At 41.1% G+C, this 25,924-nt stretch overlaps 1 protein-coding gene across 6 annotated transcripts in view; it reads left to right on the forward strand.

Moving 5' to 3' along the window:
- Positions 1-25,924, forward strand: part of tom1 (target of myb1 membrane trafficking protein) — a 105,848-nt gene that overhangs the window by 53,338 nt on the left and 26,586 nt on the right. For all 6 annotated transcript variants that reach the window (XM_072588492.1, XM_072588493.1, XM_072588495.1 and 3 more), the window contains 7 exons: positions 3,779-3,913; positions 6,983-7,111; positions 8,044-8,160; positions 9,222-9,355; positions 10,154-10,193; positions 16,181-16,295; positions 21,712-21,841. In XM_072588492.1, the coding sequence (XP_072444593.1) occupies positions 3,779-3,913; positions 6,983-7,111; positions 8,044-8,160; positions 9,222-9,355; positions 10,154-10,193; positions 16,181-16,295; positions 21,712-21,841 (800 nt within the window). The remainder of the gene's footprint in view (positions 1-3,778; positions 3,914-6,982; positions 7,112-8,043; positions 8,161-9,221; positions 9,356-10,153; positions 10,194-16,180; positions 16,296-21,711; positions 21,842-25,924) is intronic.

Raw genomic sequence — 25,924 nt, forward strand, 5'->3', positions numbered from 1 at the left:
TTGTTGCTGAGCATACAGCATTCATTAGAACATTTCCACTTCTGAGCTTTTATGATAGGAGGAAGGTAATTAATGATGTGGTTGGGCCAAGGACCCTACCCTGAGGAACTCCTGCAGTGATGACCTTGGCTTGAGATAATTGACCTCCAACAATCCCAGCCATCTCCCTTTGTGCTAGGTATGATTCCAGCCATCAGAGCAATGTATCCTTATTTCTTTTGGCTTCAGTTTGCTTGGGCTCCTCGGTGCTGTACTCAGTTAAATGCTGCTCTGATGTTGAGGACAGTTAGTCGTCCCATCTTTGGTGTTCAGGTCTTTTTCATCACATTGGCCCACTATAATATGGTCAGGGGCTGTGTGGTCCTGGCAGAACCCAAACTGAGCATGAGTGAATGGGTTACGGCTGAATATCCCAGTCTGAGCTAAACAGGGCTTTGATGATGAAGTCCAGGAGTGAGGGGACAGGCAGGCAAGTGGAGCTGAAGCAACAATTAACTGAGTCATTTTCCTTATTGAATGGTGGATTAGGCACAAACCCCCCCCCCCATTGTATTCTGAGTACTTCACAGCAGCCTTTTCAAACAACATTTGACCCTGATCCAAATAAGACCGTTTGGGATGGTAACCTAAAGCTTAGCCAAAGAGTTAAGTCTTGAGAAACGATTTAGATGAGGAGAAGGAAGTCATGAGATGTTAGGGAATGCCAGAATCCAGAGGTGAGGCAACCAAAAACATGGCAGCTATTGACAGAGCAATTCAGATCTGGGGTATTCAAGAGATTAGAATAGTAAAGGAACCAAGCTCCCACAAACTGCTATGTCATTTGGTAATAGAGAACTTTGAAAAGAAATGTGTGTTGCAGAAGCTCTTCATCTTACACTCAACAGGGCAAAAACAAGAATATCAAATTTCAAGCAGTCTCAACAGTTTAACATATTTGAGAAGAAAATTGTCAAGTCAACTCTGGCTGAGGTGTTATCAAGGGGAAAGCAATGGGAACTGTCGGCTTCCACCCAAGCCTTTTTCTCCTACATAGATTCTCCTATATAGATTCTCCCATAAACATTTGGAATTTTTGCACTTATCCTTAAGTGTAAGACTATTTTTGTTTGGGAATTTGACTCATTTAAGCAATAGGCAGTGATGTGGTGATGTCTAAATCCATTTTTGTGATTTTGGACAAGTGATAAATATTGACCCTGGATGCTCAGAGCTTCGCTATTTAGAATAGCCCATGCATCTGAAAAGGTGAAGGCACCTCTGGTCATCCAAATGGCAGCATCTCCAACAGTACCACACTCAGTCATAGGGATGTACAACACGGAAACAGACCCTGCCAACCACCTATCCCAATCCAATCTAGTCCCACCTGCCAGCACCTTGCCCATATCTCTCCAAACCTCCCTATTCATATACCCATCCAGATGCCTTTTTAAATGTTGCAATTGTACCAGCCTCCACCACTACTTCTGGCAGCTCATTCCATACACGCACCACCTTCTGTATGAAAATGTTGTCCCTTAGGTCTCTCTCATATCTTTCCCCTCACAACCTAAGCCTATGCCCTCTAGTTCTGGACTTCCCCGACCCCAGGAAAAACACTTTGTCTATCCTATCCATGCCCCTCATAATTTTATAAATATCTATAAGGTCACCCCTAAGCCTCCGACTCTCCAGGGAAAACGGCCCTAGTCTATTCAACTTCTCCCTACATCTCAAATTTTCCAACCTTGGCAATATCCTTGTAAATCTCTGAGCCCTTTCAAGTTTCACAACACTCTTCTGATAGGAGGGAGACTAGAATTGCAAGCAGTATTCCAACAGTGGCTTAACCTATGTCCTTTACAGCCACAACATAACCTCCCAACTCCTGTATTCAATACTCTGACCAATAAAGGAAAGCATACCAAACGTCGCCTTCACTGTCTACCTGCAACTCCACTTTCAAGGAGCTGTGAACCTGCAGTCCAAGGCCTCTTTGTTCAGCAACACTCCCTAGGATATTACCATTAAGCGTATAAGTCCTGCTAAGATTTGCTTTCCCAAAATGCACCACCTCTCATTTATCTGAATTAAACTCCATCTGCCACTTCTCAGCCCATTGGCCCATCTGATCAAGATCCTATTGTAATCTGAGGTAACCTTCTTTGCTGTCCACTACACCTCCAATTTTGGTGTCATCTGCAAACTTACTAACTGTACCTCTTATGCTCACATCCAAATCATTTATGTAAATGACAAAAGGTAGTGGCACTCCACTGGTCACAGGCCTCCACTCTGAAAAAGAACCCTCCACTACCACCCTCTGTCTTCTACCTTTTGAGCCAGTTCTGTATCCAAATGGCGGGTTTTCCCTGTATTTCATGAGATCTAACCTTGCTGATCAGTCTCCCATGGGGAACCTTGTCGGCTGCTTTACTGAAGTCCATATAGATCACATCTACCGCTCTGCCCTCATCAATCCTCTTTGTTACTACTTCAAAAAACACAATCAAGTTTGTGAGACATGATTTCCCTTGCACAAAGCCATGTTGACTATCCCTAATCAGTCTTTGCCTTTCCAAATACATGTGCACCTTGTCCCTCAGAATTCCCTCCAACAACTTGCCCACCACCGACATCAGGCTCACCAGTCTATAGTTCCCTGGCTTGTCCTTACCGCCCTTCTTAAACAGTGGCACCACGTTAGCCAAACTCCAGTCTTCCGGCACCTCACCTATGACTATCGATGATGCAAATATCTCAGCAAGAGGCCCAGCAATCACTTCCCTAGTTTCCCACAGAGTACTAGGGTACACCTAATCAGGTCCTGGGGATTTATCCACTTTTAAGAGATCCAGCATGTCCTCATAATGTGGACATTTTTCAAGATGTCACCATCTATTTCCCTACATTCTATATCTCCCATGTCCTTCTCCACGGCAAACACTGATACAAAATACACTCATTCAGAACTGCACTGAAATATCAGCCTCCATGATGGTTCTCAAATCTTGAGTAAGTATTGAACCAATAACCTTCTGCCTCAGAGTTGAGAGTGCTACCAACTGAGCTATGGCTGGCGTCTTTATAGTATATATAATATACTAGAATTGTAATAATTCTCTAAGGCTTTTCAACTTGTAGCTAACGTTTTAAATATCGCAAGGATCTTTGATGGTGTGAATCTGTTTATTTAATTTATTCTTTTATGGAATGTGGTCATCGCTGTCAAATCCAGCTTTGCTGCCGATCCCTGATCACACTTTAACTGAATGATATTACAAAGCTATTTTGGAAAACTATTAAAGCTCAAGCATGTTATTGTGGTAAGCCAGGCCAGATAAGAAAGGTGGTTTCCTTCCCTTTTTATAGAACAGAATCACCTTTAAAACACAAAACCATTACACACAAGGTTGGGGTATCTGTCAAAGAAATTAGGTGGATACTTGTGGTTCTTAATGTTTATTACCACCATGATCTCCAATTCTCTTGTTCTTGAAAGTGATGTAGTAGAGAGGATTGCTTCCTAATCTGAGTTGGGAGCTAAACTTAACTGGGTAATAATTGGGGAGTGATGCCACTGCCTTCTCAGTTCAGACCTTGTGCAGAAAACTGCACACGTAGAACTTTTGTGCAAGTCTAATCACATCAGTATGCTGGACTGAAAGAACCATACAGTACAAATGGTGGCCTATGAAAAGTCCATGCAGTTATTAGAGAATGGGAGGAAATTGGGAACAGGTGTTTATAAATATGACGTTATGTACTAATGCTGTGGTGTTGTTGTTGGATACAGGCTTGGGCAGATGCATTCCGGAGTTCTCCAGACCTCACTGGGGTCGTGACTGTGTATGAAGAACTGAGGAGGAAAGGGCTTGAGTTCCCTATGACTGACCTTGATGCATTGTCTCCCATTCACACACCTCAACGAGTAAGCTTGAATTGCGGTCTGGCTATTGTCATGGCCCTGATATGATTTTCATTTAGCTGAAAAAATGGCTGATTCTTTGTTTTCAAACTATTTAGGTTGAAAGTGACCTTGATGTTTTAGGTATTTGGTGCCATACTTCTAAAGCGGCTTTCTTTGATGCATACCATCTAGTTTATGACTGTGGTTGTTTGGAGACCTGTGCACGCAGTGCAAACCTAATTGGTGACCTTCAGATATGGGATTACAAAAACATTAGTTACAGATTAGAGAGGCCATCTCACTTTCAAGGACTTTGACAAAGAATAGATTTTTTTTTTAATTCACTGTCCTAAAGGAGTTCAGGTTTGACAACATTTGTGGATAGTGGAAAAAAAAGAGTTGACCTTTCAAATCTAACTCCTCAGAACTTGAGGACTGTTAGAGTTGGGGTGTAATTTTCTTAGGCCAAGAGCAGTTAAGAATAGGAACAAATTACTGCAGATGCTGGCATCTGTGCTAAAACCAACAAATGCTGGAGATCACTGGGTCAAATAGCATTCATGAGCGATAGTAAGGTAATGTTTCGAGTCCAGATGACTCTTCAGAGCTTTGAAGAGTCCTCTAGACTCAATGCTAGCTTGCGCTCTCAACGGATGCTGTCTTAACCCACTGTGATCTCTAGCATTTGTTGTTTTCAGCAGTCACGAGTGTTTGAGGAGAGGAATGATGAAACTGGTTTTGATTAAGGCTGTATCCAATTTATAATGTTGTCTGGTTTTGCAATCTAGATTGGGAAATTTGATAATCGTAGCTTGCATTGAAATGGGGTCAAATGAGCAAGGGGGGCTCCGAGACCAGATGAGCTTGGAGAGGAATGTGCAGACCAAAATTAGAACAAGAATGTACCCAAGGCGCGGGTTGCTTGGTGCTGTTTAACTTGGAAAGTGTGACGAAGGCAGCTGAGTAGGTGTTCTCAATGTTCATGACAAGAAGTTCTTGAGGCCTCTCCACACATTGAAGGGGAGTGAGATTCAGGAATTTGGGAATAAATGAAGTAGCTTTTCAAGAAATTGGGTTTTGCCAGTGGAAAAGGAGGCCCATTACTGCTTAATGTAGTCCAGCCAGGCCTGGCAATGGTTGATCAAACCAATCGTGCAGCAAGTACTTCACCTCCGGTTTGTTTGGACTTGTGACTAAAGGTGGGGGTTACACCAGAATAAGTGGATCAAAATGACAGATTTTAAGAGTTATATTGGCACTAATTATACCAAAGGTACCAGGGAGAGACTGGTTTGGTTTATCAGGGACTGCTAAAGTGTTGTAGGAGGTGAGGGCGAAATGCTTAACAGTTTGGACTTGAAAGTGAAGTTGCAAATTACTGAGGAACCTATATTTTTGTCCATCCCTCATTTCCCTCCAACTAAGTGGCATACTACCAATTAATAGTCAACAACATTGCTGTGGTTCTGGAGTCTCATGTAGACAAGGCCAGACCAGGCAATGATGGCAGACTCCTTCCATCAAAGACATTAGTGGGCCCAGTTTTTTAAAACTCTGATCAATGATAGTTTCATGGTCAATATCACTCAGATTAGTGTTATAGTCACAATTTAATAAAATAGAATCTAGTAGCCATTTTATCTCCCTAAGCATTAGTCTGGTCCTCTGGATTGCTAACCAATTGACATTTGTGCTGCAATATGAACAATATTTGAGTCAGCTGTGATGCATTGAACTCTGGCCACTTAGATTAAATAAAGTATGAATCTAGACTCTGTAACAAGGCTCAGATGAATTGTCTTGGTGTGGATCAAGCTGAGCACTCTTTCCTGCATATAATTGCTCAGCTAATGAAGTGGATGAGCTAACAGAGTTATTAAAGAATCTCCTAAATCTTACACAATATCCTGCTGAGTAAAGTGCGAAGAACGTGTTTTCCCAGTTAATTTGCGTAATTCAGGAACAGTAGTCCAACATCAGGCATTTGTTCAAAATGTACATCAGAATTTTGTCCTGCTGCTAACCCTGGATGTTAATGATGGAAACTTTTTGTCTTTTTTTTGGACCAGATGCCAGCATTTGTTGCTGTTCCCTAATTGCCTTTGAGAGCAGTTAAAAGGCAACTGTATTGTTATGCATCTGGGTGGAATTTTGGCATTTATTGCTGAAAGAATAGAGTAAAAAAAAAGTAAGAGGAAATTTAGCGTTGCAACTGTACAAAGTGTCAGGGAGACTGCGTCTGGAGTATTGCATACAATTTTAGAACACTTGAGGGATGTGTTGGATACATTTCAAAGGAAGTTCATTAGATTGATTCCAGAAATGAAAGGATTGTCTTCCAAAGAAAGATTAAGCAGTTGAGGTTTATACTCTTCAGAGTTGAGAAGAATGAGAGGAACCTAATTGAAGCACAAGATGCTAAAGGAGATTGGGAAGGGGGAGAAACAGGAGTAAAAAGGATGTTTCCTCATGTGGAGCAATCCAGAACAAGAGGTCCTACTTTGAGCAGAAGAGATAGCAGATTTAAAACAGATGAGAAATTATCCTTTTAAAGGATCTGTGGAATTCACCACCCCAGAGTGTGGTGGATGCTGGGACATTAAGGAGGAAATAAACTCATGACTAATTCAAAATTGGTTTAAGGGTTGCGAAAAGCAGGCAGGAAAATGAAGTTGAGACTGCGAGGAGATTGGCCATGATTTTGTCAAATGGCAGAATAGAGTTCAGGGGTCTGATAACCCACTCCTGCTTCTAGTCCTTGTGTTCTATATTCTTATGGAGTCTCATTTAAGCCAGAGCAGATAAAGATACGATTTCCTTCCCAAATACTAATGATCCAGATGGTATTTTACAACAGTTGCTGATAGTGACAATGAAACTGAGACTAGCTTTTGTTTCAGATTTATAAAATTGAATTTATTTATTAATTTCAGTTCTGCAACTGCTATATTGGGGTTTGAATGCACATCCCCTGCAGCAATAGTCTGGACCTTTTGGATTACAAGCTCAGAGACATTGCTGCCCCACTACCATCTCTTCTGGACTCCTCCTGTGCGCAAGTCTTCATTTTACTCTTGTTTTATTTTTCAGACTATTCCCGAGGTTGACCCAGCAGTCTCTCAAAATTCTTCCCCAGTGCAGCCAGCAATGTTCCCGGTCTCTGAGCAGCCCATTCCTGTGGTATCCACAGAAGGTGGAATCACACCTTCCCTTGAACAGGTAAAATCAGTTCGACTCCTGCCTCTGAAAATCCAGTACCAAAACTGCAGTCATGTTTCACTGATGCGTAGCACATTATGCGGTTTTTCTTTTGAGGTTCTTATGCTTAGCATGCATTTCTCATCTGCATTTCCTTCCTTTCAGGGAAAGCCACATTCACAGGAGGGAAATTCCATTGGGTTGAAACGTTCTTTCGCCCTGCCCTCCCCCCACCTGCTGCAAGACAGTATTTCCTGGCTATTCTTAAGAATTGTATTACAGTTAAAAGAGCTAGCCTTGGGTCAAGAAACTAGATTATCTGGGTAGTATTTCTTAGAGTAAAGCAAGTTAAGGAAAGACTTGATAGAAATGTTCAAAATTATGAAGGATTTTGATGAAAAGAAGCTGTTCTCACCGGCAGAAATATGAGAGCTAAATATTTTACAATGAATTCACAGAATGTGGAATATGCTTCCTTAAAAAGTGTAGCATCCACATTCTTTGGTAGATTGCAAAAGGGAACTAGATAAGTTCCTTGAAGGGGGAAGGATGGCACAGATATGGGATGGAGCGGGAGGAGTGAGACCAATTAAATGGCTGTGAAAGAACAGACAAAAGTTGGATAGGCCAGATGAGCTTCCTGCCCCCCACAAATCTATGATTCTGTAATTGAAAGGGGTTCTGTCATGGCTGACTGTGCCTTCAGCCTGCTTCCACTGATTAGCATTGCTATTTCGAAATGCAAGCTGCCATTGAACGGAATCAATTTTAACTGTCATATCATGACTCAAGTACTTGCTCTACTGTTAGTCATTAATAAAGACAGGCTAACTTATCAAATGATTTGTCATTCAGTCGCCACCTGCTGGTAGCACTTGGGATAATACAGCTGCAGTCAAATCCATTTGGTTATCCCTGACTTTGAAACTGTATTTTAAATGTATGTCTTGCAGGTCGCGAAACTGCGCAGTGAACTGGATGTTGTTAATGGTAATGTAAAGGTGATGTCTGAAATGCTGACCGAGATGGTCCCAGGTCAAGAAGATTCCTCCGATCTTGAACTTCTTCAGGTGAAGCAATGTTTTAAGATAAAAATAGAAGCAGGCTTTTCGATCACCTGAGCATCTTTTGCTGAATCTACACCTCAAATCCATTTGCCTGTCTTTGCTTCATATTTTTTCAAAAACAGGATTGTGCTGGTCCTAGGTGAAAAACATGATCCATCTGGCCACTCCCATAGTTAGTTTCAAAAAAAAGGTAAACTTTAACTCCCCTCAATTGGTTCTATTGCCAAAACCTAGACCCTTTCCTCTTTGTTGCCGCTGTCTCTTTTGATGTTATGTTCCCCACATACACAGTCAACTTGCAAAATATTCACCTTCAGCTTCTGACCTGGACCCCTTTCCCTTGGGTTCATTTTGTTCTTATCCCTTGGCATCTTTAATCTGTGATAGTTAATGCAACAAATCTCTTAAGCCATCTTTTCGATATAAGTGCTCCACACCCAGGACTTGATGACCATATGATTAGTCTTCAGCTCATAATTAAAACGTTATGTTCTTAACTTGATGTGCCCTTTTATTGCTAATCCTCCAAATTAGGACTATGTAATAAAAAGAATCGTGGAACAGGAGGGGAAGAGGAGGAGGAGGAGGAGGAGGAGAATGGCAGTTGATGTTAAAAATGTAAATACTAGCCCTGATAGCAGTTGAGTTCTGTTCAAATGGAAAGTATCGAGAACATCCCTTAATAACTCAAGAAGTTTAATAAGCCTTCGGGACTAGAAGGTTCCAGAATTCAATCATGTTCCCGGTTAGTGGTACAGATTAACATTTGATCTGAATACCCTAACATTAACATTGATTTTTATTAATGGCACTGGTAGCTATAGTTACTGATGTATGATCATAGGCAAGAATTGGACCAGGAGTACCAATTAGCCAGCTGATATTGTGTAGGCTTGTGCAGGAAGAATAGCCGCTTGCCTGAAGGTAGCTGGTACTCTTTGAACAAGGAGTCCAGATTTTCAAGGAGTCCAGATCAGCAATAATTTATCTTTGTCTGCCATGCCTGCAGAAAATATAACTGTTTAGTTCTTTAGCAGTTACCTATTACACATTTTCCACAACAGGAGCTGAACAGAACATGTCGAGCAATGCAGCAGAGGATCCTGGAGCTCATTTCAAGAGTTACTAATGAGCAAGTGACAGAGGACCTCTTGCATGTCAATGACAACCTTAATAACATATTTCTCCGATATGACAGGTAATCTAGTACACTTCCTCAGCAATGCTGAATGATTTTTTTCATGAAGTTATTTGCATATTTATATTTATTATGTATTTACATATAAACATGCATATATGAAAACAACTTTCACAACCTTGGGATGTCTGAAAGCACAGTTTTTAAAAGTATAGTCACTGGCCACGTAAGAATGTGGCAACCAACTGATGGGCAGCACCATCCCTTCCACTAATGTGATAATGGCCATTTAATCAGTTTTAGTATTGTTGGATCTGGAATACGTTATTAATGACTAGGACATGAGAAAAACCCTTCCTGTACACTTCTGAATGTTCACCTGACAGGGTAGGCAGGCCTCAGTCTGTCATTTCTGAAAAACAGCATCATACTGTGTTGCAGTGATTATGACATTTTGTGGAGCTTAAATGAACATTGTCTTCCAATTCATTGGTGAGATTAGAATTGAAATAAATGTAAAATTAATTTTAGTCTCCATTCCCATAAACTATGTTTAAACATGTTGCCAAGTTACAATTTCAATTTTTAATCTCCAGCATGCCCAGTATGTAACTTTTAGTTTGCAAAGATGTTGTGCAGTAAAAAGTTGAAGAGTTTTGAAAGATTTTAAACTGGTTGAGAACTAATGGTGCTTATGGAATCTGACTGCATTCTGGCTCAAAGTTGTAAAGTTGTAAAGACTGAAAATTCTCTGCTCCCTCATAGAATCATAAACTGATAGTCAGTCAGACATTTAGTATTTTTGTCTAGTGGTCCCCAATGTATATCTACGTCATTGTTTTGCACATTTTTATTCAGGTTTGAAAGGTTCAGAACTGGACAGAATACCACTAATCGGGTGAGTACAATTCAACTCCTTGGAGTAAAGCCACCTTATCTAGTTTGAGTTGCTACAGACACATGGTAAATATCTCAGATTAAAGATAGATGACATTTTGTATGTGTTGCTTGAAGTGTGAAGCACAGTTGCCTGTTATGGACTAGACCAAACACACTTCATATGAATCAAGGAGATAGTCCAGACCCTAATTTTTATCTTATTTAAAGGTGAGAGTAAGATGCTGTGCTCCAGGTGAAATGCAATTGGCCACGCTACTCAGCTTTAAGCAGAGCTCACCTTATTCATGCATCAAATTTAAAATAAAATCAAAGGAACGAAGAATTGTATAACTTTGATTGTAGTGGTAATCTTTACAAAGTAAGAGATTGTTTAACTTCTAAACTGCAACTGTTCCAATATAGTAACATCCCATAAACACCACCTTGGCGAAAGCAAATTCAGTAAAATAAATTGTTTCACATGCAATTCTGGCAGCAGAGTGAGAAAATTGTGGGAGAGAGAAAAAGAGAGCTCTTTTTGCTGTCACCAGGTGAGGTGTAACAGCTTCTACAGCTAACTTCAAACCCCAACAACTACTGAAAGCCTAGTTCTGTGGGAGTCTGACTCCACCCATTCATGCTGCTTCTATTGTTATAACTTTTTTTTAAACTACTGAAGGCCTCACAAGCTGTTTACTTTATTGGCTTTGAGTAGACGGCTTGATACCTCAATCTCAAACTCCCTTCACTTATATGAAAAAAAGGACAAAATGCACCTCTTATAGCCATCATATCATTACATCTCTCCCCTTTTAAAAAAAAAACTGAACCTTCAATATACAAATCCTCATTTTTAAAAACCTTTTGTCTTACACTGTTAGTACACTACAGTACGTATACTTTACTTAAACTCGAAGCATGCATACATTCAATCCTATGGTCCATTTCAATCAGTTTCTTCTGTCACTGAATATCTTTTGTCTTCCTTCACCACAATTGTCACAATGGGTCAATAATTACATTCTTTCGTTCTGTCACCTATATAATATTCAAATTGAATGGCTAGGTTAATCTGTTTTTAAGCAGTCTGGTATTTTTATCCTTAAATTTTTCCAAAAATTTTAAGGGGTTATAATCAATATATACAATTTCTCAGATATATTACTGACAACGTAAGTGTTGAAGTGTTGCAATGCCAACACCAAGCTCAAGGTTTCCCCCTCAACTGTGGAATATTTTTGTTGATGAATATTCAACTTTTGAAGAAAATACCCAACAGATATTTCTGTTCTCTCGTTTTGCAAGAGTACAGCATCAACACCCACATCATTCACAGGAATAGCCATCTTGAATAACTATGTGTAGTTATGTATGGCTCACAATGGGGCCATGATTAATGCAGCTTTTAGGTTGGCAAATGCCTTCACACTTTGTTCTGTCCACTGAAATTTTATGCAAACTCTTAGCCATGTTTATCACAAAGCCCGCCTTCCAAAGTAGAGTGAACAATTCTGATTCATGCTCCAAAAGTTCCTTCCACATGTGACTAAAAATCACCAGATCGTCTATGTACACCGCACAATTGCTCATCCCGAAATTACTTTTTTGGTCAGTCTTTGAAATGTGGCTGGTGTATTCTTCATACCAAACGATAGATTTTAAACTGCTACAGTCCATTCAGTGTCACAAAAGCCAAAACTTCCTTTGTTGCTTTGGATAAAGGTGTCTTCTAGTATCCTCTGAGTAAGTCAACTTAGACATCGATGTTGCTTGTCCCTTCTCAATGCAGTCTTCCAAACATGGCATATCAAGGCACGGCTTATACACTTAATGGTAATTTCCTGGCGCATGTTACTGAACAAAGAGACCTTGGAGTGAAGGTCCACAGTTCCTTGAAAGTGGAGTCGCAGGTCGCGAGGATAGTGAAGAAGGCATTTGGTATGCTTTCCTTCATGGGTCAGAGTATTGAGCACTGGAGTTGGGAGGTCATGTTGCAGGAGAAAGTGAGGACTGCAGATGCTGGAGATCAGAGCCGAAAATGTGTCGCTGGAAAAGCGCAGCAGGTCAGGCAGCATCCAAGGAACAGGAGAATCGACGTTTCGGGCAAGGGCTGATGCCTGAAATGTCGATTCTCCTGTTCCTTGGATGCTGCCTGGCCTGCTGCGCTTTTCCAGCGACACGTTTTCAGGTCATGTTGCAGCTGTGTGGGACATTGATTAGGTCTCATTTGGAATATTGTGTGCAATTCTGGTCTCCCTCCGATTGGAAGGATGTTGTGAAACTTGAAAGGGTTCAGAAAGGATTTACAAGGATGTTGCCAGGATTAGAGGGTTTGAGCTAATAGGGAGAGGCTGAATAGGCTGCGGCTGTTTTCCCTAAGGCTGAGGGGTGACCTTAGAATTTTATAAGATCATGAGGGGCATGGCTGTAGTAGATGGACAAGGTATTTTCCCTGGGGTGGTGGAGTCCAGAACTAGAGGGCATAGGTTTAGGGTGTGAGGGGAAAGATTTAAACAGGACATAAGGAGCAAATTTTTCATGCAAAGGGTGATCCATGGAATGAATTGCCAGAGGATGTGTTGGAAGCTGGTACAATTACATCATTTAAAAGGCATCTGGAAGGGTATATGAATAGGAAGGGTTTAAAGGGATACCAGCCAAGTGCTAGCAAATGGGACTAGATTAGGGTAACTAGTTGACATGGACAAGTTGGACCGAAGGGTCTGTTTCCTTGTTGTACATCTCCATGACTCTCTGTATTTTTAGATTAGTACTTCACAGTTTATTCCCACATAGCTCACCTGTAACAACTCTTTCAGGTCTTTGATTTTCCTCTGGAAGGTAACTCATTTTTATCCCAGTTTTGACAATTTCCTCATTGTCCTGTTTAATTTGAGGAATGTCCTCTCACCACCTGCCCCAAAGCTAATTCAAACAGACTGAATTTCGTTGACTCGTTAAGTGCATCCCTAATTGCAAAACATACAAATAGAATTCCGTTATCCCAATCCTGCAGATAGTCTTGGCTTTAGGCCCTCACCGTGGTCTTTAAGGTTTGATGTCACCATTGTAACAATCCCTGTGATTCTAGAAGGTAGATAGTGGATTTGAATTGTTTTATTCTGATGCTATCCATAACTTCCTTGAACAACTTAGATGTAAAATGTGACCCTTGATCTAACTGTATTTCTATGGATAGTCCACATGTGGTTAAACAAAAATTGAGTAACTCTTTTACAATCCTTTTAGCTGTGATATTGTGTAATGGAATGGCCTCCAGCAATCTAGTAGGCACGTCCATTATAGTCACCAAATACTGATTCCCACTTTTTGTTTGAGATAGGGGTCCGATGCAATTAAGACTCTTGTAAAAGATTCCTTAAATGCAGGAATAGGTATTAAAGGTCCTGGTTTTATCACTGTCAGAGGTTTTCCGATTATCTGACACACATGACACGTCCAGTAAAAGTTAACTACATCCTTATGCAGTCCAGGCCAATAAAAATATTTTATTATACTTTGGCTTGAGTTTTCAATATACTCAAATAACCTTCTGCTGGTAGTTCATGTGTTACCTGCAACACTTCCTTTCTATAAACCACCAGTAATACAACTTGATGAACTCCTGCACATTTTGCATCTGCCTGAAATGTGATGGTCTCCATTTCCACATCAAAACTTCATTTTTAAGATAGTAACATATTGCAATACGCTCAGACTCCTCTTCTATATGCTTTTTGATACAAAAATCTTTATTGTGGTTAAAACACCTGAGATTTCTTGTCTCTTTCCCCCTCATGAGTTTGCTTTTTATCCTGTGATAAAATATCTTTAATATAGTCAATGAGATCACCTTTTCCCTTACCACCTGAGGATTTCTCTTTCCCAATTTCTATCCCCCTCAGATTGAAATTGATGTCAGAAACCAAACTTTGATTTATGAACCAACTCATAATCATCTAACATTTCCATTGCTAATCTTGAGTTTTAACACACTGATCTTCCACAAGTTCTCACTACTTCAGGAAGCGAATTTTTGAACTCTTTCCAAAATAGTCAGTCTAAGAGCATCATGTATTTGATGTATTTTCAATGTTTTTATCCACCTATCAAAATTACTTTAATCCTTTCAAACTCTTTATACGTCTGACCAGTTTCCCCCCTCAGATTCTGAAAACGTTGTCTGTTGGCACTAGCTCCTATGCACTTAAGATGGCTTTTTCACCTCATCATACTGAAAATGTGTTGCTGGAAAAGCGCAGCAGGTCAGGCAGCATCCAAGGAACAGCAGAATCGAGGTTTCGGGCATAAGCCCTTCTTCAGGAATGTTGCTTTTCCAGCAACACATTTTCAGCTCTGATCTCCAGCATCTGCAGTCCTCACTTCCACCTCATCATACTACCCAGCTACCACCTCTGAAAGTGATGCAAATACCTCACCTAGCCCTACTTACCAAGTTTATTTTAATCAACAACACCCACATCGTCACTAGTCATTTTGTTTGTTTAGCCATTTTCTCAAATTAAATGGAAAAATCTTCTACATCCTGCTCATCAGACTTTAGTAACTCTAGGTTGTATTTAAACAGATCCCACCAGGCTTTTGGCTAGTATGGGTTTGTTCTTCAGCACTATTCCTATTATTACACTTACTTTTCTACCTTTGTCTCTGCCATTTTAAGTCCACTTTCCTCTTTCATTACTAAGTTAAGTTCAAACACTTTTTTCCCCCCCTTCTATTTTTTTTCCCCCTGTCTTCTGCTAGGGCCATCCTTTCCTTGCCCTTTTCCCTGCTCTTAATCATAATTCAAACTGTTTCATTTCCTTATGTTCTGTCAGGGGAACTCTTTTCCTTTTTTCCCTTGCCATGTCATTAATTCAAGGTGCTTCATTTGCAATTGAATTTTAGCCATTCTGAATGCATTCCAGGCAAATGTATATGTTAAGCTATTGCAGCAATTATCTCCCCTTTCCTCTCTCACACAGACATCTACAACCTCTGCTTACTTGCCAATTCCAAAAAGCTTTGCCTTGCTCACTTTCTGTAAACACCCGAAGTGACTATTTGCACCCTCAGGCAAAGTCTTAGCAACTGAAAGAGCCATTGTTAGATGAGGCCATTGTCCCGTTTAAACCAACCAAATACAACATCTGGACAAAAACCCACTAAAGCTCACCACTCACTATCCTTGAGTCTAACAGTCCTAAATTCAATCTAGAATTACAGAGATTTTGATCCTGGACAAGCCCTCAATTTGTTATAGACCAGACCAAACCCCCTTCAAATATGTCAAGGAGATATCTAAACACCAACTTTTATCTTATTTAAAGGCAAGTGTAAGGTGCTGTGTTCCAGATATAATTTGATTGGCCACACTCCTCAGCTTTCAGCAAAGCACACTTTATTCTAACCTTTAGTTAAGAAACAAGCAAAAGAAAGAAGCATTGGTATAACTTTAACTGGATTGAAAAACTTAACAAAATTATTGTTTATTTAACCAGCAATAGATATGTAGTAACAATATAGTAAAGTTCCATAAACATACCCTTGGCAAAGGCAAATTCAGTAGTATAGATCGTCTGACATGCAATTCTAGCAGCAGAGGGAGAACATCCTAGTAAAGTGAGAATTCCAGTTTGCTTTTTGGAGTGGCTGAGCGATGTAACTGCTTCTGCAGCCAACTTCAAACCCCAATAACTACTGAAAGCTAAACTAAAACCCCAGTTCTGTGGGAGTCTGACTCCACCCATCATGCTGTTCCTATTGTTCTAACTTTAAACCCCTAAGGCCTTACAGCTGTTTACTTTATTGGCTTTGTCAGCTTGTCACCTCTGTCCTAAAACCCCTTCAAAAAAAATGCCAAAATTAAACTTCAAGCCATAATATCATCACATACTTTTTAAGAATTAATTTGTCAGTGTATGCCCTCTTGAGTTAATTTTACATTAAGCAGTCAGTGTTGTAATAAATTGTTGCTTTATTTCTCTTCTCCGTCACTTTCTAAAGGTGTCCAGTGGTTCAGAGAACACAGATAATTTAATCAATCTTACACCAAGCTCTCCAGCTGTTGTCACTCCTCCAGTTACTGCCTCTAATCTTTCAACACAGTTAGCAGGGCTCAGTAAGTATTGGTTTCTTTTCATTATTAACACAGAATGGGTGAAAATACGGTTTTCCCCTCTGCATTTGTTTCATGGGTAGCATTACTCCTTGATACAGCATCTAGATGATAGTTTTCTCTTTGAGCCAGGGCAGTATTTCGAGGAGCGATCACAGCTAAGTCTGGTTCTGTCTTATTACGACTGGTTCCAATAAGATTCACCTGTTTGGTATGTCAAAATACGGTTCTGACTAGTTAGTCTATAGTCAATCGTCTTCCCATGCAGAATGTGAAATCTGTTTTAGTTGATAGTGTTTCATCTTTGGTTATTTGAGGTTGAAACTAATTATATGCTGAATAAATTCAACATCGGTTGAAGATTGTATGAAATGTATATGTATTAATATACTTTATTCTTAAAGAAAGATGGGTGTCAAAAGGGGCTGAAAGGTTTGGACTTGTAGGTACAGAGTATGCTGAAGGTCAGGAAAGAAAATAGCAAACTGGGAGATTCAAACCAGCCACACATCTCCCTTCTCAGCACCAGGATATTGAATGTAGCCACCTCCGCTGTACTCCTACTAACTGAGGTCAAAAACAGACTTTGAAGCTTGACCTTCCTAGTATCTTTGGTTCAGTCCACTGCAGTGATCACTTACTGAGCTATAAGGCAGCTGTGGAACGAAGTTGGTGACTTCCAAGAAGTATAAACATAAGAAATAAAAGCAGGAGTATGCCATTTGGCTTTTCATAGCTAATCCGATTATGGCTTTAACTCTACTTTCCTGCATGTCCTTGATAGACTTTGACTTTTTTTTTCAATCCAGAATCTGTTGAACTTGGACTGAAAAATATTCAATGACCCAGCCTTCACTGTATTCTAGAGAATTCCACAGATCAACTGCCCTCCTGAGAAATTTCTGTGTCTCATGCTAAATGGGAGACTCCTTATTTTTCGACACTCCCATATTCTAGTTTTTCCCACATGAGCAAGCATCCTTTCAGTATCCACTTTCTCAAGGATCTTGTTTCAAAAACAAATCACCTCTCAATTCTTTTAAATTATACATGCATGACCTAACCAATCTTTCCTATACCATTTCAAGCAATCATTTGAGTTAACTTGCGCTGTAATGTTTTTAAAAATATTTATTAATGGATGTGGGTGTTGCTGACAGGGCCAAAATTTAGTGTCCATCCGTAGTTCCTCTTGAGAAGGTGGTGATGAGCTACCCTCTTGAACTGTTGCACTCCATTTTCATTCAATCGACTGTTGGGGAGTTGTTCCATGGTTTTTATTCAGCAACACCATAAGAACACTATATATTTTAGTGGTGAGTGGCTTGCAAGAAACTTGAGGTGGTAGTATTTCCATGTATCTGCTGACCTTTTTTTTTCTTGATGATAGTGGTCACAGGTTTGGAAGGTTATTTGTAAGGAGCCTTGGTGAATTTCTGCAATGCATCTTGTAGGTGGTATGCCCAGCTGCTGCTGAGTATAAATGGTGGAGGGAGCGAGCATTTGTGGCTGTGACCGAAGTAAAATGAGTTGCTTTGTTCCGGATAGTGTCAACCACCTTGTATTGTTGGAGCTGCATTTCCCCAGGCATTTGGGGAGTATTCTATCACTCTACTGACTTGTGCCTTGTAGATGCTGTACAGGATTTGGGGAGTTGGGGGGTGAGTTACTTGCTGCAATACTCCTAGCTTCTGAACTGCAATTTTATGTAGCTTGGTCCAGCTCAATTTCTGGTTAATGGCATAACTTCTGAGAAAGGCAAATGGAATTTCATTGATTATTGCAGGTGAATGGGAAAAAATTTTGAAAAATTGTTGGGAATTGCAATCTTAATGTTGAGTTCGTGAATAACATATTTCCATTGTCCAGGAAAGCTGGGGCCCATACATTTTATAACAGTAAGGATGACAGGGAAAAAACCTTTACACTGATTTAAAATGTCAAATTTGATATTGCAAGAAATGGTTCAGATCAATTGCATAATACATGAGGCTAGATAAATGTACAAGGGTGAAAAGGGTACAAGGTACTTTACTGCAGTACTGAATGTTTCTAAACTTTATTAATCCGTTGTTGGAGGCTTTGGAGTTCATTTGGTGACCACTCAGATTCTAAAAAGGCCGATCAGATTCTGATGCGTTTTATGATTTTATTTCACTGGGTATGTGTGATGTAATACAGGAGGCCACTAACTTTGGATAAGGGGCTGATCATTCAGGACTGAGATGAGGAAAAAGGTCTTCAAAGGCTTCTGAATCTTTGGAATTCCTTCACCCAATGTGTAGCTCCAATATTGAGTCTGTTTTAGGCTAAGGTAGACCTATGTTGTGTCTCTCAGGGAAGTGGAGATTTTGGGAGCCAGTGGGAAAATGGAGTTGAGACTGAAAGTGATTCATGATCATACTGAATGATGTAGCATGGTCAAGGGACATGTTATCCTCTTGCTCCAGTTTACTTTATTTGTGTGTTCTTACCGGTAAAAACAATGACTGCAGATGCTGGAAACCAGATTCTGGATTAGTAATGCTGGAAAAGCGGTGCAGTTCAGACAGCATCTGAGGGGCAGTAAAATCGACGTTTTGGGCAAAAGCCCTTCATCAGCAATACAGGCAGAGTGCCTGAAGGGTGGAGAGATAAATGAGAGGAGGGTGGGGGTGGGGAGAAAGTAGCATAGAGTACAACAGGTGAGAAGGGGTGGGGATGGAGGTGATAGGTCAGGGAGGAGGGTGGAGTAGATAGGTGGAAAAGAAGATAGACAGGTAGGACAAGTCATGGGGACAATGGTGAGCTGGAAGTTTGGAACTGGGGTGAGGTGGTGAAGGGGAAATGAGGAAACTGTTGAAGTCCATATTGATGCCCTGGGGTTGAAGTGTTCCGAGGCGGAAGATGAGGCGTTCTTCCTCCAGGCGTCTGGTGGTGAGGGAGGCCCAGGACCTGCATGTCCTCGGCAGAGTGGGATGGGGAGTTAAAATGTGGGGCCACAGGGCGGTGTAGTTGATTGGTGCGGGTGTCCCAGAGATGTTCCCTAAAGCGCTCTGCTAGGAGGCGTCCACTCTCCCCAGTGTGGAGGAGACCGCATCGGGAGCAACGGATACAATAAATGATATTGGTGGATGTGCAGGTAAAACTTTGGATGTGGAAGGCTCCTTTAGGGCCTTGGAAGGCGGTGATGGAGGAGGTGTGGGTGCAGGTTTTGCCGGGGAAGGTGCCAGACGGGAGGGTGAGTCGTAAGGGTGGGGGGGGGGGTGCGTGGACCCGACCAGGTAGTCACGGAGGGAACGGTCTTTGCGGAAGGCGGAAAGGAGTGGGGAGGGAAATATATCCCTAGTGGTGGGGTCCGTTTGGAGGTGGCGGAAATGTCGGCGGATGATTTGGTTTATGCAAAGGTTGGTAGGGTGGAAAGTGAGCGCCAGGGCCGTTCTTTCCTTGTTACGGTTGGAGAGATGGGATCTGAGGGCAGAGGTGCGGGATGTGGACGAGATCTGTTGGAGGGCATCTTTAACCACGTGGAAAGGGAAATTGCAATCTCTAAAGAAGGAGGCCATCTGGTGTGTTCTGTGGTGGAACTGGTCCTCCTGCGATCAGATACGGCGGAAGCGAAGGAATTGGGAATACAGGATGGCATTTTTGCAGGAGGTAGGGAGGGAAGCACTGAGGATGTCACCTAGACAGGGGACGAAACGTTTGCAAGACAAATTCTCATCTCGGCAAACAGAACCACAACAACCTCCCTCACCTCCATCCAAGGCCCACAGGAGCCTTCCACATTCAAAGTTTTACCTGGACATCCACCAATATCATTTATTGTATCCGTTGCTACCGATGCAGTCTTCTCCAGTGGGGAGACTGGACACCTCCTAGCAGACCGCTTTAGGGAACATCTCTAGGACACCCGCACCAATCAACCACACCACCCTGTGGCCCAACATTTCAGCTCCCCCTCCCACTCTGCCAAGGACATGGAGGTCCTGGGCCTCCTCAACCGCCACTCCCTCACCACCCGACACCTGGAGGAAGAACGCCTCATCTTCTGCCTTGGAACACTTCAACCCCAGGGCAGCAATGTGGACTTCAACAGTTTCCTCATTTCCCCTTCCCCCACCTCACCCCAGTTCCAAACTTCCAGCTCAGCACTGTCCTCATGACTTGTCCTACCTGCCTATCTTCTTTTCCACCTATCCACTCCATCCTCCTCCCTGACCGATCACCTTCATCTCCTCCCCCACTCACCTATTGTACTCTATGCTACTTTCTCCCCACCCCCACCCTCCTCTCATTTATCTCTCCACCCTTCAGGCACTCTGCCTGTATTGCTGATGAAGGGTTTTTGCCCAAAACGTCGATTTTACTGCTCCTCGGATGCTGTCTGAACTGCTGTGTTTTTCCAGCACCGCTAATCCAGAATTGTGTGTTCTTATGTCGAATGCTATACTACATGTTAAGAGCAAATCAGCTAATCTCATTTCCCTGTCCTTTCCCCTTTAACCCTGCAAATAATTTCTCTTCAGTTGCTTTTCCAATCCTCTTTTTTGAAAGCACCAATTGTATCTGTCTCCACACTGAAGCAGTTCATTCCAGATCTTTTGCCTTGTCTTGCTGTTGGTTCTTTTACTGCCATTTTAAATCTGTCCCCTCTTGTTCTCAACCCCTTTGTCAATTAGAACAATTTCTCTCCATCTACACTCCATTCACCACGACGTTGAGTATCTGTATCAAATCTCCTTAACTTTCTCTTTTCTATCTTCTTGAATGGAAAAACTCAGCTTCTCTCCAGTCTCAGTGTAACCAAAGTGTCTCATCCCTGGAGCCATTCTGGTAAAGTTTATCTCTCAAGTCTGTACTTTCCAGTCACACAGCCACCTTCCTATCCATGCTGTTGATGTCCTTTTTATTTCATGTGCTTCAAGCTTGTACTTTATCATTTTTTGGACATCCTTGTATACGTCAATTGCATCAAGCATCCCTGTAATCTTATCAAAGATCTCTCAATTGAGTGAGCTAAACATGATTCACCTTTAACTACTGGTTTTCTCTAATTAATCAAAGTTTGTTTATGACAGTTAACTTCACTTAAAAACTAAAATTAAACTGAATGGCTTGTAGTTATTGGGTTGATCAAGTGAGATACAGAGCAATAGGAGGTGGTTTTTGTGTGGAGCACAAATGGTGGCACAGACCAGTTGGGCCCCACAGCCCCTCTTTGTGATATAACACCTCTGCAATTAATTCAAATCTTTCTCTAAACTAACATTGATAGGTTAAAAGACAGTTATGATACTTTCAAACCCTAAACCAGCGTCAAGTTTCCCTTTTAAAGCTGATCACTTGATGCAGTTTCCCAAGTGCTGACATGTAATCAGGCTTTTGAAATTACGTGTGTGATAAGTGTGCCATTAGTTGGGGATTTGTGTGTTTTTAGGTATTGCGGGAGAAAGTGTGAGTGGAACACTGAAGTCTTTGGAGGACAACAACCATCCAAAAACCGACGAAGAAGAGTTCGACATGTTTGCACAGACCAGAAGCAACTCATTGGCTGACCAGCGCAAGAAGTGAGTACGAATCCATCTGGTTTATGTATTGGTCTGTTTTGTAACTTGCCATCAGTTATGGAAATTGACGCTGAAATGTTAACATAAAATGTGCTGTATGGATATTGAAAGCGGAAATATGAATCCACATTGCTTGGAGTATACTAAAGCCCCCTAACAGACTGAGAGAAATAGGAGAGCAGTTATTCAAGGAAGTGTGAAAGTGGTCAGGTCGTGATAGGGAATTTCAACTTCTCCAACATTAACTGTGGCAATGAAGGGAAAGTCTTATGGTGTTTTACAGCTACAGCTAAAAGGATAACTGAGGGAAAGAGTAGTGTCCCTTAAGGACCACAGTGGTAAAACTGAGAGCCCATGGTACCCAAGGAAATTTTGCAAATTGAATACACAGTAGGCTGAGTGGCAAAAAGTAGAGGGTGATGTTGAGGGTTGTTTTTCTGACGGAGTGACTATGTCCATTGGTTTTGCAGTGATCACTGCTGAGGCCATTGGTGTCTATGGTTATGTAAATGATTTGCAATTGAGTATACGAGGGTTGATCAGCAAGTCAATGAATGACATAAAAATTGGTGGGTGTTAAGTAGTGAGGAGGATGGTCTTAGACTACACGATGTAGACCAGCTGGCGAGATGGGCTGATCAGTGGCAAATAAAATCCAATCTGGATAGATGTGAGTTGATGTACTTGGGCAGGACAAATAAGGCAAGAGAATACATAAACAGTAGGACCCTGGGAAGCACTGAGGATTAGAGAGACCTTGGTGTGCATGTAGACTGGTCTCTTCAGGATCAGTACTGGTGGATAAAGTGGCTAAGGAGGCAAATGATATACTTGTCTTTGGTGAAGGCATAGAGTTTAAGAGCAGTGGTGTATTATGGAACTATATTAAAAAATTGGTTTGGTCACAACTAGATTACTGTCTGCAGTTCTGGAACCCACATTATAGGAGTCATGTGATAGCACTGGAGAGAGTGCAGAATAGATTTACCATGATATTGTCTGGGCTGGAAAGTTTGTTATGAAGAGAGATTAGACCGACTGGGGTAGTTTTCCTTAGAGCAGACGAGATTTGAGAGGGGACATGACTGAAATGTGTAAAATTATGAGGGGCATAGTTAGGGAAAATTTTCTTGTCTAACCTATGTGGAGGGAGTGGTGACTTGGGGCCATAGATTTAAGGTAAGGGATAGAAGGTTAAGAGGTGATGCAAGGGAAATACCCAGAGGGTAGTGAGAATCTGTAACTCACTGCCAACAAGGATGTTAAGAATCAGAAACCCTCATAACATTTAAGTATTTAGCTGTGCACTTGCGATGCCAAGGCATACAAGGCTATGGACCAAATGCTGGATAATTGGATTAGAATACTTAGGAATAATTCTTTTTGACTGGTGCAGATGTGATCAAATATGTCTCTCAAAATACAACACCCCACCCCAAACACTCTCCGCATTTCATGTCAGCCACCATGTCCCAGAGCTCTTTATTTCCCCAGATGGAGATGTAGTTCCTTTACTCTTATAAGAAGTAGGCACAACATCCCTTCAGAGAGCAGTTTTACCACTTCTTTCTTCCACAGTCACCTTAAAAAGAATACCTTTCAAAACCTTAATTTCTACATTTGCTTAAATTAAATGACCTCTCAGCCGTGAAGTCCAATGTACAAATTCCTTTTTCAGAACCACCTTCATTTCACTTTAGATTAAGGTGAAATTTTAAGTTATTTCTCAAATACAAACTCTTTTACCAAGTGGAGATTTTGTCTTGAATCATGTAATTTGAGCTGATTCAAGTGCCATAAAAGCGAACACTGCATTGTCTTGAGGTACCGTCATTTGGATAAGAAGTTAAACCAAGACCCTATTTGCTCTCTTTGGAAAACATGAAAGATCAAATGGTAATATTTGAAGAGGAGCAGTGAGTTATTCGTGGTGTGTGCTGTATTTTTCCCTCAGCAGTTTCTCCAAATCAATTATCTGGACACCATAGTGTTTGCAGTTTGTGAAAACGTGCAGGGCATAAGCACAGTACTGCACCTTATTGAGAAATGGAGATCTACAGCAAAAAAAACCTCCCATCTGCACCATACAAAAGTAACCACCTAACTATTCTAATCTCAATCGTCTTTTATTGGTCTGGGGTGCTAAGTTCCTTGACAAATGCTCAACAGTAGAGAGATGAATACCTGGATTTTATTTTCTCTCAACTTTCTTCCTCCTTTTGGGCTACACTTAAACCAGTCCTACTTTATACTCTTGTGATGGTAGCCAGTTAACTTGTGCAAATTCCATGATGGTTAAGATAATATGCTTACTAACAAAATTCCATTGATTTAACGTCAAATGCTTTAAAGTACTTGGAAACAAGTTAATTTGTTGAGCGTGTCTCAAATTTACAGTTCTTGACCATAGTATTTTCAGATGAGAGTCACATTTCCTATTGAATCTTAACCCTAAAACAGTTTTTTTTTAATCCGAATGTCAGAGATATACAGCATGGAAACAGATCCTGTCATCCAACTCGTCCATGCTGACCAGATATCATAAATTAGTCGAGTACCATTTGCCACATTTGGCCCAGATCCCCCTTCCTATTCATATATCTATTTGGATGCCTTTTAAATCTTATAATTGTACTAACCTCTACCACCACCTCTGGCAGCTCATTCCATATACGCACCACCCTCTGCGTGAAAACGTTACCTTTTAGATCCCTTTTAAATCTTTCCCCTCTCACCTTAAACCTATGACCTGTAGTTTTGGTCTCCACTATCCTGGGGAAAAGACCTTGACTATTTGCCCTGTCCATGATTTTATAAACTTCCATAAGGTCACCCCTCAGCCTTTGATGCTTCAGAACTAAACAGGATATGTGGGAAAACCCTAGCCTAGTTAGCCTCTCCCTATAGCTCAAATCCCTCCAATCCTGGCAATATGCTTGTAAATGTTTTCTGAACCTTTTCAAGTTTCATAACATCTTTCCTATAGCAGGGATACCAGAATTTAATGCAGTATTTCAAAAGTGGCCACACTAATGTCCTGTGCAGTCACAAGATGACCTCCTAACTCTTATACTTAGTGCACTGACCAATAAAGGCAAGTGTGCCAAGCGCTTTCTTCACCACGCTGCCTATCTGTGACTTTCAAAGAACTATTAGCCTATACCACAAGATCTTTGTTTGGCCACATTCCCTTGAACCTTACCATTAAGTGTATATGTTCAGCCCTGATACATCCTATCAAAATGCAGCACCTCACATTTATCTAAATTCAACTCCTTGGCCCATTGGCCCATCTGAACAAGGTTCCATTGTCCACTACACCACCAATTTTGGTGTCATATACAAACTTACTAACCATACCTCCAATGTTCACATCCAAGTCGTTTACATAAATGATGAGAAACAGTGGACCCAGCACTGATCTTTGTGGCACGCTGCTGGTCACAGGCCTCTGGTCTGAAAGGCAACCCTTCACCACCACTCTGTCTCCTACCTTAAAGCCCATTTTGTACCCAAATGGTGAGCTATCTCTGTGTTCCATGTGATCTAACCTTACTAACTTGTCTATCATGTAGAACCTTGTTGAATGTCTTACTGAAGCCCATACAGACAATGTCCAATGCTCTGCCCTCATCAATCATCTTTGGTACTTTTTCAAAAAAACTCAATTAAGTTCATAAGACACGATTTCCCACGCACAAAGCCATGTTGACTAACCTAATCAGTCCTTGCCTTTCCAAATAAATGTAAATCCTGTCCCTTAGAATTCCCTCCTCATACATTTAATCGTAAGGTCTTGGGGAATATTGCTAAACAAAGTCAGCTTGGTGTGCTGATTCACGATTCCTTGAAAGTGGAGTCACATGTAGATAGTATGGTAAAGAAGGTATGCTTGCCTTTATTGGTAAGTGCATTGAGTATAGAAGTTGGGAGGTCAAGTTGTGGCTATATAGGACAATGGTTAGGCCACTATCGGAATGTGTATATGTAGCAGACTCCACGTGACCTGACCATTTTTTTAAAATTTGGAATCTTGCCTCAAACTATTAAAGCGAGTAATTTATAATGCTGTTTGCTTGACTG

The sequence above is a fragment of the Chiloscyllium punctatum genome, chromosome 18 (genome assembly GCF_047496795.1).
Source record: "Chiloscyllium punctatum isolate Juve2018m chromosome 18, sChiPun1.3, whole genome shotgun sequence".
NCBI lineage: Eukaryota > Metazoa > Chordata > Chondrichthyes > Orectolobiformes > Hemiscylliidae > Chiloscyllium > Chiloscyllium punctatum.